The sequence below is a fragment of the Mixophyes fleayi genome, chromosome 2 (genome assembly GCF_038048845.1).
Source record: "Mixophyes fleayi isolate aMixFle1 chromosome 2, aMixFle1.hap1, whole genome shotgun sequence".
NCBI classification, from domain to species: domain Eukaryota; kingdom Metazoa; phylum Chordata; class Amphibia; order Anura; family Limnodynastidae; genus Mixophyes; species Mixophyes fleayi.
Window position 1 is genome coordinate 332,315,390 of NC_134403.1, and position 13,456 is coordinate 332,328,845.

Genomic DNA, 13,456 nt, shown 5'->3' on the forward strand with positions numbered 1-13,456 from the left:
ATATTAGAATTTTTGTGCGTGAGTGCACCATCCAGTATTAATAGGTCATATGTGATCAATAATTGTGTACTATCTGGTTATTACAATAGCGATCACCTGGTGCAGTGGTATTTTCTCCTTTGAATCAGTGACCAGTTCCTGCCAGAAATTCATGCAGTTCCTTTAATGTTGCCATGGGCCTCTTGATACCTGTCCTGATGAGTGTTCTCCTCATCCTGTCATCAGCTTGGGGAGGGATGCCCTGATCTTGTCGATGTCTCCGTTGTGCCACATCTTCACTTATTGTTGACAGTCTTCATAGTGTTCCATGGTGTAATGTCTTTGAATTTCTTTTAAATCCCTATCCTAATTGGTACCATTCATCAATGAGATCCTATAGATGTTTTGAAAGCGCCTTGCAGACCATGGCTATCACAGTTGGATGCAACCAGGAAAACTGCAGGGAAATCCTACAGGAACAGCTGATGATTATTTGGGGTTAATCACAATCACTTTGATTGCTGTCAGGTGTCTGCTAATTACCTTTTGAAAATGATTTTGAAAGAGCTTTGTTAACTCTGAAAGGGTGTGCGCCACAGTCCTTTATTAATAGGCTTATTTTATACAAGGTCAGACAACCATCAAGGTTGGTTATGGGGTCGTCAACAAGGGTTTTTATATCAGTTTTTACTGTAGGAAAAGAGGGGGTGGTTAAAGCCTGGGTGGTGTAAAACAATGTGAAATAGCTGAGAGATGTGGTTTATTAAGTCTGTTAGAGGCAGGTGGGATATTATCTGTAGGACGTCCATGGTTCCAAAGTCTTGCAAAATTATTTTGCAGCGTTATTTATTATGATGGTCATATATTCCATGCAATAGACATACCAAGTGCGCTGTACAGATGCAGTAAAAGATAGGAGGGGGGGGGGGTTAGATATTTCCAGTCTGCCGCGAGCTAGCAGGTGGCGGCAGAAATGAAGTGGCGTAACAACTTAGTGTGGCACTTCATGATATCTGGTGGGGTCATGAGCAGTATGTAGTATTTGGGGCGTGAGTGGGATGTCAATCAGAGAGGAGATAAAGTTTCTGAGTGCAGAAGAGCACTATTGCATTGTGAGGGAGTCAGCATTACAAAGAATGTCAAAAACAATAATTGTAATCAGAGTTTAATTAAATCACCCAGTGAGGTGGTGACGTTGGTGGATTAGAGCTTATCACAGTCGTATCAAAGCTTGTCATAACAAGAGCCACCACTCTTACATGTACATATGCAATGTGTGTTTTAGGGTTACATTACTGCCCTCTTTAGCAGGTGGGTCATTATTACAAGATTTACCCGTGAAAGGGTTAAAGTGCTAGATAACTCTTCCAGGCCCCAGTACGGCCTTTCTGATGACTCCCGCAGCTGTGGTGATCTGGTCACAGCTTTCACAGGCAGCTGGAGCTCGCCTCCAGGTTACCAGAGTTAAAAACATGCTGCTTTGCATCACAAGTTAAAATGCTGGAGACAGAGGGCTCTTTTCATCCAGTTCTCTCCTCATGTACATTCTGCTAATGGATGCGTGCAGTGTTTGTTTAGTGTGAACAGTGAATAGTTGCCATCTGTTTCTAATTTTGAGTGACAGTCCCTGATATTAAAGAAAATTCCCTAGAAATTTTTGTCCCTACTTTTTGTTTATATTGTCCAGTTGCACAGTACAAATTATCTTGTCATTCTCACTATTCGTTCCTTCCTCCCAATAGTCCCATTTGGTATAGAGCAGTGGTCTAACAGAAATGGGCACAGCCCCATGGCAGAGCATGAGCCTCACATGGGGTGTGGTTTGGATAGGTCAAAGGGATTGCCTAATTTGTCCTGATTTTCCACTTGATAATGTGAGGTAGGGAACTGTGTTCCATTGTTGTTGTTCACCACTGGACAGAGGGTTAATGAAGACCCCCACAGATGAGGGGCATGGTCACGTCTCGCAGTGGTGATGTGCCCAGCTAGGTCTCAGCCTTCCTCCCCTAATACAGACCCTTGAATTGCCATGAACAGCTGCCATGGTGAGCAGGACATACCACCAAACTTCCTGGCTGTCATCAGGACAGATGGGAGTCATGTCATCTAACAGATGGGGTAGACTTCATTATTCAGGTTTTGTTGCACTCTGGTGGAGATTTCCCAGTTGCTCATCTGTTGTTAATCTTTCACTTCAATGGTAAAAGTGTGATAATGAGCCATCTAATCGGTGCTATTTGGACAGCTAAATAAACTAAATGCTGCAATAAACACTGCTGTATCTGGAAGTTCTCCTGTCATATATGGACATTTCCAGAGACAAAAAAATTCTAGGGATATAAAATTTCCAGGAACAAATCTTTCAAACCTGACAATTTCCCAGGAAATTAGGCTCAGTTAGCACCTATAAATATACTAACACTGGAGCAAAATACAAACAAAACACATTAACCAGGGTCTGAAACTGATATAGACCATACTTACCAACTTTAGAAAGTTGGTTTCCGGGAGCCTGCCGGGGGAGGTGGGCGTGATGGGGAGCGGGTCCAAAATGACGCACATTTTGGAGTCCGTGACGTAATGACGCAAACTCGTCATTTGACAGCGGGGGCGGGGCCAAGCGCCGCAATTCACTGGGAATCGCGGCGTTTTGGACCTAATTCTGCCCACTTCACTAGGAAGTGAGCACTTCCTAGTGAAGTGGGCAGATCCGGGAGATTGCCACACTCTCTCGGGAGTCCGGGAGACTCTCGCAAAATGCGGGAGTCTCCCGGAGTTGGCAAGTGTGATATAGGCACTGTAGGCTCTCCAGCTGGTATGGAACAACAACTCCCAGCATGCTTTGCCAACCTGGAAAGCCACATATTGCCTACATCTGCTGTAGAATCATCATACTGATATAGCCAATTGTCTCACACTGATATAGACATTCCAGAATTAATCTAACAGATAGTAAAATTATGCAAGGCCTCAGATTGAGCAAACCCATGGATAGAGAAAAGACATATTCTTTTTTTCCTACATTAGCCTGTCTGCCTGCATACGCCTGTGAGTGCCAGAGAACTAGTGAAGCCAGCTTGCTTCCGTATGTGAATCATTGCTCAAGCAGCCTGCTTCTTACTGAACTGTGGTTTTCCTCTGAACGTAGAACAGAAAACACTGAATTACTCAGTCTGGGTACACATGCTGACAGCAAGAAGAAGAGAGCTATTCCTCTATGAGCAAATATAGTATTCCTCAAGAAATATCTGTAAGTACTTATAATCTATTTTATTTTACACAATATACAGAGTGTTCTCTGAAGAGTCGCTGTCTAAGTAATTTCGAGGTAGATGGATAGGGGGTTTCATGTTCGGCAGATGTGGCTAAGGACAAAATCTTCCTCCGTGCACAACGACTAAAAATAGCAGCGTATTTAAATGGCAATTAATAAGCCGCGTAGCCTTCCATGTGGCATGTCAGATTGTACTCCTATACAGACAGATGACATTTTTCATTTTTGGTTTGGCTGTTATTTTAAGAAACATTTTTTTGTGTCACATTGATTTTAAGCTTCAGTTTTATACAATAGCTTTCCCTGTGTATATATTATTGATTTTGTTTGTTTTATTTAATTTCACTGTTTTATTTATTTAGTTTGACTGTATTGTTTTTTTTATTCCAGTTTTCAAAGGGAAATACAGTCATGAAATCTTGGTGGTTTTGATAGTTTGTGTTTATTGCTAACAGTTATGTTGTAGTCCGTATTTCACTGGTGTGTGAAGTAGGTGCTAGCTATAGGCTTGCTCAGTCTCTTTTTTTCTTCTTTAACCAGTCTGTTTGCTGATGACAAAAGCCTACAGTACAGTCCACATAAAAGTTGCTAAAGTAATGGCCGCCTGGCCATCTCTTTATTCAACAAATTAAAAGGAACTTTATTTGCACTCATTTCCTTCTGTCCTACACACTACTTTGTTACGAAGGAGTAAACAAATAAATTAAGTATATCTGCTCTAATAACAAAATAAGGAAGGCTTTTTTCTTACTTTTCCTGCACTGTTCTCCTAGGAGAGTTGAAAACAAGCTGTAATTGTCTGAACACATATCTCACTCCATTGCTCTCCTCTCTCCAGTTCATTTTGCTATCAAACCAGTGACAACGGTGAGGCACATCCTAATATTCCAGAGGCCTGACTCATTTTCATGAGGTACCAGTTCTTAGTGAAAGGATAGGCTATATTGTCAGGAATATTAGATAAGCCCATGGAATGGATGAATATTATTGTATTACTATTTTTCGTCTCTTTTACTTTAGCTACATTTTGGAATTGCAGACTTTAGAACGATAGATAGGAATACCATCTTTGTAAATCCAACTGTACTGCTGTCAGATCAGGAAAGTTGGTTTGGGGCAATCGTCCCTCTAGGTTCTCAATCTCTGCCCTCAGTGTCCACGCACATTTGCTTTGTAATTATGACTGAACCACTAGGTTGGAAGGATCTAAAATGTGGCCATTGTGCAGTAACCTCTGAATTTCAAAGTTTACTCCCATTTGATCTGAGATTTCACAATCTTGATATTATGTGATAACAGTGAGAATGAGCACGGTGCACCAGGTGCTTCTGAATATTCATGCATTTAACATTTTGGAGCCTGTATATCAATAGGCCCCTTACCCCAGGCACCTTTTAAAAAAATAGACCCTAAAATGCCCCAATATAATATAACCGAAATCTACCCAAAAAAAATATCTGGGCTAGCTGAGTGATACTCAGGTGGCTCCACAATACTGGTTCAGAATGGTAAGGGTCAACTTTGTCAGGCCAGTCTCTGTAGATATATGTATATGTGTCAGCAGCTTGTGCACTTGCAGTAGAACCTTTTCACATAAAATTCAAAGAATAAAACATTTTTTTTAAATAATTATAATGATGTCAGAATAGGTACTGACGCAATACTTGTTGTATAGGATTCCTCATACAAAGGCGGTAACTATCTGGGATTCTGATTCGCCGCCTGTCATGTATAGTATGAAGCAAGAAGAGGTCCTATTGCTGGAGAAAACAACCATTTGCCCTTTGATAAATCAGCCTATTTGTGCCCACAATATAGCAGCAGCAACAACGCAATATGTAGATGGGTAGTTAGGAGATAGGGTTGGTTAGAAATTATTTTTGTTTGGGGGCGTAGATCGCAGAAGTGACAGGTCCTATTTATGGAATGTAAAACTTCAGGAAGCAAAGAGGTAAAAATAAATGAGGCTTTGCCGGGCTTCTATGTAATATGCATTACAAAACATACCAATATGTAGTCAAGGTTAGTTGGAAAATTCAGTGTTCTGCAGATCTCTGGAGAGGTCATTAAATATCCTGCAAATCTGCAAAGTGCAACTGAAATTTTGTAAATAAAAACTGGATCTTTCAGTTCCTGTATGAAATGAAATCTACTTGCATGTATGTCTATAACTGTGTACTTCCCTATAGAAGTAAACAAACACCTCACTAACCATTTCTTACACATTGCACAGGTTTTCGTACTCACTAATGTCCTTTACCCTATATGCAGCCCCTAGTGGAGATTTATATGGATTTATATGTATAGGCATGTCAAGCCAGGGTGTATTTTACTTATGTGAAAACATCCTATGTGGTACAGTAAAGACCTCAAGTGTTGAAGGTCCCCATAGTGATATATTTATGGGGGTAGAGAGATTGTAATGTGGTGCAATTAGTCCGACATGAGCCACTTTACATTGTCTGAGAGTGTGTGGACATTTTTAGTCCCAGCTGTTAATGACAAGTGTGGAATTCAGAGCGTGTGCTACAAATTGCATTATTCATACTTGCCTACTTTTGCACCAAAGTACAAGTAGGGAGGGGTTATTTGCGATGGCGAGGTTGATGTAACCACGGCCCCGCCCCCAGCTGTCATCGTGCAGCAGCGGGATGTCGCCACGATGACATGAATCGTGTTATCAGGACCCGCCGATGAGGCCTGATGATGCCAATTTTCCCCAATGGGTGGGACTTAGTAATAAGAAATTAATTGTAACATGTCTAGTGCAAGTTAGATAATGAAAACAAGTGTCTGATTTGTTGCTGTGGGTTAGTGCACATTTTGCACCTGAATGCAAACTTGGTAAATAAGCAATCAGTTATCCTCTAAAGTGTGCAAATGGTAATCTGCCCTTATGTGTAGCTAGTGTATAACTCACGATCTAGGTGTGACAGTTGGGGGCAGTCCCAACAATTGGAACATTTCTCTCTGACTTCCTGGACGGTAGGAGATATGTCCTGAGTGGATGCCACATGCACCTGTCACAGGTGAGCACAGCAAATCAGGGGTGACTTCAGGGAAGAGGGGTAGGGGCTAAGCACTAGGCACGCCCCTGGGTGACATGGCATGCCCACAATGCTACTTGACCATCCCATATTAGTGTGCTCGCTGGCTAAAATTTGTCCTGCTCAGAAGGAAGCCTAATGTTGGCATTGTTAAGCCCTTGCAGCACTGTCCCAGTTTTCTGCATTTTGTTTTTATTTATTTATTTTTCATGTTTTGTATTTTTTTCCATCTCATCATCATCATCATCATTTATTTATATAACGCCACTAATTCCGCAGCGCTGTACAGAGAACTCATTTGCATCAGTCCCTGCCCCATTGGGGCTTACTGTCTAAATTTCCTAACACACACACACACACACACACGAAGGTCAATTTTGTTAGTAGCCAATTAACCTACCAGTATGTTTTGGGAGTGTGGGAGGAAACCGGAGCACCCGGAGGAAACCCACACAAACATGGGGAGAACATACAAACTCTACACAGATAAGGCCATGGTCAGGATTAAAACTAATGACCACCCCAGTGGTGTGAGGCAGAAGTACTAACCACTAAGCCACCATGCTGCCCTATGGTATGCAGCACTGTTGCTGGACCTCAACTATAATAGCATACCACCCAACTGTCCCATTTTCAGCGGGACAGTCCCAAATTTAGGGCTGTCCCGCCCCGGGACATGCTTGTCCCGCGGGTGGGAATATTATTATGTATTATTATACATGTACATAAGCACAACTAGTATGTATCTAAAAGTTTTACTTTTTAAAAATAAAATACATTGAAACTGTCCATTTATTGTATTTTAAAGACATAGGTGATAACGCACAGCGCTGTGATAAAACAATCATTTATTATCACAATTTGCCAAAAACCTATCACAGGGGCAGCTGAGCGAGCTTCCCAGGGTTTCTGGCCCAGATGGCTAATATATGGCAGGTTTGGGTGAGGATTAGATTTATAATTAGGAACATAAGGCACATGCATATAGGCACTGGTAGAATAAAAGAACCTAAGTCATTGTAGCTTTGCCCATGTCGCACCTATCATTACCTATTTACAGCTCACTGCTTTAATTCTAGTTAATGTCACATTTCAAACCATTTTACAAAGTCAAAAGTTGTGTAGTCAGCTGCTAGGGCCAACCCTGTAGCTGGATTATTGGGATAGGTATTCAAGTTATTTCATCACTTACTAATAATCTTTGTCCGCTGCGATTTGTGTGGTTCCAACGCACAATCAGATTTAATAGCTGAATATAGCAGAGTAACAATTCAATAATATAATTACAGTCGATTACATATGAAGGTGCCCTGGATACAGCATACAGTCATTCAGTCCTGAAGTCTGTGGTCAAAGAGACTGTCTGTTGATAGACAGACAGTTCATAGGTCAGTTCAAACAATGCCCTTCAAGGGTGGGGGTCGGCTCTCCAACAGGTGCATACTAATGTTCCCAGCGAAAGCTAGTTCAAACTGGTCCATTTACATTACACACACAATACCATTCTGATCATTAATTCCCTATACTCCATAACTCCCATACGCAAGGTGCTATCTCTTAGCCGATGGGAACGGATCTCTGAGGATAAATAGGGGAATAGAATGATGCCAAACATGATATGTTTCCTGTACCCTGAACCTTAGATTTCAATAAAGTGCTTTTAACATTATTATATTTAACTACATTTGATTATAAACCACTGTGTGTTGGAACTTTTTTAAGGTGAACTAACTACAAGTGAGCGTGTAAGTGTATGTGTGCGTTATATATCGTGCGATTGCATCATAACACGTGGCGTACTGATCGCAGTCACACGGTAAAACAATATTAATCAATATGGTTCACTTTATCCAATTATTTGACTTCGACATAGGTGATAGGCGTGTAACCTATGTAATTTATATGTATTATTAGGATGAAAATGGATTCTCATCAAGCTGATATGGGCATCCATGGAAGATATGAAAGCTTGAAAATATTTTTTAGAAAACTATTATATAAAATGTTTGTGATTGCTATACGGCCGGATTTTCTAATATTTATATAAAAATATCACTGCACAACTCATGGGCTATCAATAAAAGCCTAAGGGCTAGATTTACTAAGCTGCGGGTTTGCAAAAGTGGGGATGTTGCCAATAGCAACCAATCAGATTCTAGCTATCATTTTGTAGAAGGTACTTAATAAATGAAAGCTAAAATCTGATTGGTTGCTATAGGCAACATCCCCACTTTTTCAAACCCGCAGTTTAGTAAATCTAGCCCTAAGTGGTTTTAATCAGAGAATGTTCATTTTCTTATAATTTGTTACCATATACTGTGTACAGATCCTTCAAAATTACCAAACAATACATAGTAATGCATTTATTATTATGTAATTAGAACCTTGCAGTATCCTGTTAATGTACCTGATTTGTTACCTCTGCAGGGGATGAAGAGCTCTGCACGTTCTTTGAATGCACAGAACAAACAGGGAAGTCATGGGACAGAGCGAGCAAAATCCATTCCCACAATTGCCTTTGGGATGAAGACCTCCAGGTCCACTAATTCTCTTGCTTTTGAGTCTCGGCTAAGCAAGGTAAGAGCAGTGTTGGAGTTTGCAATCTATATATCACCAGCATATTTTGTAGAGCTTTACAATTGGGAACAACCTTAGTAATAAAACCTGATGGGTTGGGTACGCTTTACCTATTACCACTATTTCGACATGAAGAAACCCTACAAAGAAAATCCGAAATTAAAAACCGATTGGAAAATAAACAGACTTACCTTCAACCCGACACTGGACATCTCAGATGAAAGCACCATTCTGACAGCAAGTGATTCCAATTGAACAAGTGTTCGGCACTGCAGGCTGACGTCATCGCAACGTCTGTCAATAGAAACTTAAAGCGGCAATGTCGGGTTAAGTGTTCAAACACTTAACCTTAGGGGTCCCCACATTGCCGCTTTTAATTTCTATTGACAGACATTGTGATGACGTCAGCCTGCAGTGCCGGACACTTGCTCGGAATCACTTGCTGTCAGAATGGTGCTTTCATTGGAGATGTCCAGCGTCGGGTTGAAGGTAAGTCTGCTTATTTTCCAATCGGTTTTTCATATTTTCGGATTTTCTTTGTAGGGCTTCTCCATGTTGAAATATGGTAATCGTAAAAACGATTACTAACGAACCAGATTGGATAATGACAGACAGGGGTAAGTGGGTCCTTCTCCCAAGCTTTTACATTCTATTGGACAATAGGGGTTTGATATATATGATTCCACATGTGCCACATATTGCATATTGGTCCAGACAGATTGCAAGAGTAAATAGTACTTTGTAGGGCTAAGGTAGAAAGTTTTTTGTTTGTTTAGTTTTGTTTTTTTTTGCTCTTTTGTATGTGTAGCAATACCTCTCATAACGATCTTAAGAAAGCACCAATATGTGAAGATTGAGGTATTAGTTTGCATGAAAAGGCCAAGTGAAGGGCTTGTATAGTATGAGGCTAGAGATGGGTAGCCTGGCCCCACTGGCAGGGGAGGGGAGGATTTAATGAAAGTGTCATCCCATTTCCACAATAAAGGGGTACGGTCAGACCTTATTGTAGGGAGGATAGAAATAGAGGACATATGCTGGAGAATCCATTTATCTGCTAAAAGCAGATCAGCACGGGAATAAGAGTTTAATAAAAATATATACTGTTTGGTGTTAGGATGCTTGGATCATCACACGTCATAAATAACCAAATTCAGTCAATGTGTTTCTGAAGGTTGTCGAGGGGTCAGAGACACCAGCAGCTTGTTTTTCATAGGAGAAGCAGATTTTATATTTCTTAGTAACATTACATTGGATGTTTGGATTTTCTGCACAGTTTCCTATAAAGTGGAACCTATCCAGCATTATGGGTGTATACTGGCGAAATTGTAACCAGTTTATTTTCTACCTAAAATTAGAAATCTCCCGTTTTTATCTCACGATGTTCTAAGGTAAATGTACAATTGCCACTAAATAATATTGTTACTCCACTAGGTTTGAATGGCGCTGTCTGTGTCACAGATGGGATAGCTATTATCTTATAAGTGTGGGAGGAGAAGTGTGTTTCTTGGACGGGTCGTTTCATCCGCTTTCTGTTTATGTTTCTGGAGAGTTCTAAAATCTAGTCTACGCTTATTTGGGGAGTTAAGTCCGGTATTGATTGGCAGACCATCATTCAGGAAAATGAGTTTATTTTCTCTGTACACCGTTCTTATGAGAAAATGTACCTCTGGCTAGGAAAGTACAATTTTGGGCACTTTTGATGTGTCTGCCGTGTCATGACAAGGGACTGCACATAGGGGATAAACAGGAGGAACAGAGAGGAGGGGAAAACCAAAATAGTCCTCAAAGGAAAACTACTTTTTTTGCAGCAAGAAAAAAGTAAACAGCAGGGGAAGTGGTCACGTCCTTCTGCCATCATTGTATAAATCCAACCTGGCATAAACGAGTAACTAATCTATGGTAAACATATTAAGAAGTGCAGGAAAGGAAAGGCACAATTAACATATAATATGAACAATTGTCTCTTACTAACTCTTGCTGACCGCAGTCCATTCTTGTTGTAGGGGAGGAGAAGTGTGTTTCTTGGACAGGTCATTTCATCCGCTTTCTGATTACATAATAAGCCTATAAGGGTCTCCTGGGTGAGGAACCACTTTCAGAGAAAAACTTACCGTCAGAGGAGATAAGTCATGAGATAATACCATTAAAATGTGAGGTATTCCTGAGCTGCTAGGCAGTGTGGAGCTCAACCCCCATGCTACCACCTGTTTTGGTTTGGGGGGTCTGCTACCTATGGCTTTCCAACTAGACCTGATCATCGACCTCATTCAATATTTGCCTAAGCATGTGGCAACAAGGGCTACTGCAAGACATACAGCTATAGATACATTTCTTCCATATTAAAGAAAAGAACCTCAGAGCCACAAGAGTGTCCTCAGTCTACTTTGGGGTTCACTACGATCAGTGAACATCTCATAGTGTTGGGGCTTGCCTGGGAGGGTCTAAAGAAACAGGGCTAAAAAAATAGAATATCCTCCTGTAATGGATGGAGCCAGCTACTGCCCCTTCCACTACTTACCGTCCACCCTTATTATCTCCATGTACCCTGCCCCATCCTAAATAACTCACTCATATTGCTCCACCGAGCCTCTCACCTCTGTTTACTGACCTACCACTCTATCACAGGTTCTGCCCTCTCTTCCTCCTATCTCCTCATCCTCTTTGTAAGGTGTCCTCTGGTTGTGTCTTCTAATGTAGTTGCTTTCTCTACTTGTATTGATTTTTGCTAAATCTATTGTTTCTCTTGCCCCCCATCTGTATTTTGTTTATATTTTGTTGATTGTGCGGCTTTGTGGATTCTGCGGCTCCATATAAATAAATGATGATGATGACGACGATGGACCTTTTGTATTCCTAATAGGGGTGATGATTCTTTTTGACAGCTAAGTGATTGTGTATTGACATTACAGCTACATCTAGCAGAGTGGAACTCTTCTTGCCATGTCAGTGATTGTTTTCATTGTGTTTGTAATCAGTGTTTTATTATTCATAGCTGCATTAAGCTAATTATGTATATTTTATGGGTGTGCAGTGCTAAGAGCACTTATTTCTCAACCTTATTATGGATGTTTAACCTATATTCAGCACAATGCATATGGGATTGTTATTTATTCAAACAGTATCGTGTTTTTATGATATACAGAGGTTATCCAATATTGTTTTTATGGTTTTAACATTGCACCAATACTCAATAATGCATTTAATATCCCATCCTGTGATTGTTATTTTTCTACCCTGTAGCACGGCCAGTTGTAACTACCTTAGTACTTAGTATTTCCTTTTGTTATTTATGTTGCATAAATAAATAAAGTCATAAAATGGAAACACATTAAGGCCCTATTTGCTGGAATGGGAGATTGCTTACCTATGTATATTATCTTCCATCGCAGCCACTGACTTCTGTAGTTCATTCAGGACTCTTTGACTCTATTGCAGCCTTATAAGAGGGACAAGAGAATGTATGATAATGGAAGGACATTTCCTTTTTCTTATTAAACATTTACTTTTATATTGATCCCCGTTCTCCATTTCAAACTTGCAAGACTTTATTTTTATTTTGTGTGAGAGGTTGCGCCTGTACCTCTATGTTGTAAAGCACATTGGTTCAGTGTGGGTGGAGTGGTAAAATAATTTCTTGTCAATTCCAGTTAAAAAGAGCAAGCAGCGATGACATGCTCACAAAGCCAGGGGGCAGCGCAGCTATCACTACTTCCAGACTGAAGAAGACCATTACTACAGGAGCTATCTCAGAGCTGTCGGAGAGCAAGTTCAGGAGCAGCACAGGTAAAATACTGCATTATTAAAACTTATCAAAATTCACAAGAGTCTGTTACCAATTACATGTGCTGCAAAGTGCTTTAAGGTTACAGTGGAAACCTTGGGACTTCAAGGAAAATGTCACTTTTTAATAATGAAGTACCCAGCCCCATACCTGAGTAGTGATGAAGGGACTGTGATTCTCTGTAGCTGGAAGACATCTGATGAAATTGGGCCTCCTCAAATTTGGAAACATTTTAAAATCTTTTTACTGCTAAACTTGTGCATCCAAGCATGTCACTCACCATACTGTCTCGCCAGACCATGGAGTACAATCCCCAGCAAGTCATGTTCACTGGACTGGATAAAATTAGAATTTTAAACATTCCTCTTGAGGGTCATATAGGCTCTATATGGCCCTAAATTTCTAATGGGTAGAAATATAGCGTGGCATCTCTCACAAGATGCCACCAAAACCATCATACACGCTCTCATCATCTCCCGCCTCGACTACTGCAACCTTCTCCTTACTGGCCTCCCCCTCTCCCACCTCGCTCCCCTTCGCTCTGTTCTCAATGCGGCTGCCCGACTCATCTTCCTCTCACGCCGCTCCTCCTCCGCCTCCCCTCTCTGCCTTGCCTTACACTGGCTCCCCTTCCCCTACAGGATCCTTTTCAAGCTCCTCACCACCACTTACAAAGCCCTCTCCCAGTCTACTGCCCCCTATATCTCCAACCTCCTCACCATTCACACCCCTGCCCGCTCCCCTGCGCTCGGCCAATGACCGTCGCCTCTCCTCCACTCTGATCACCTCTTCCCACTC

General features: G+C 41.0%; 1 protein-coding gene across 6 annotated transcripts in view; it reads left to right on the forward strand.

Annotated features, from left to right (window-relative positions):
- SPECC1 (sperm antigen with calponin homology and coiled-coil domains 1) overlaps positions 1 to 13,456 on the forward strand; it is a 286,055-nt gene that overhangs the window by 61,562 nt on the left and 211,037 nt on the right. For 3 of the 6 annotated variants that reach the window (XM_075196912.1, XM_075196915.1, XM_075196914.1), the window contains exons 2-3: positions 8,728 to 8,877; positions 12,525 to 12,660. In XM_075196912.1, coding sequence (XP_075053013.1) covers positions 8,731 to 8,877; positions 12,525 to 12,660 — 283 coding nt within the window. In that variant the 5' untranslated portion in view covers positions 8,728 to 8,730. Of the gene's footprint in view, positions 1 to 3,021; positions 3,230 to 8,727; positions 8,878 to 12,524; positions 12,661 to 13,456 lie in introns of those variants that run through there. The other 3 variants (XM_075196917.1, XM_075196918.1, XM_075196911.1) reach the window with 3 other exon arrangements.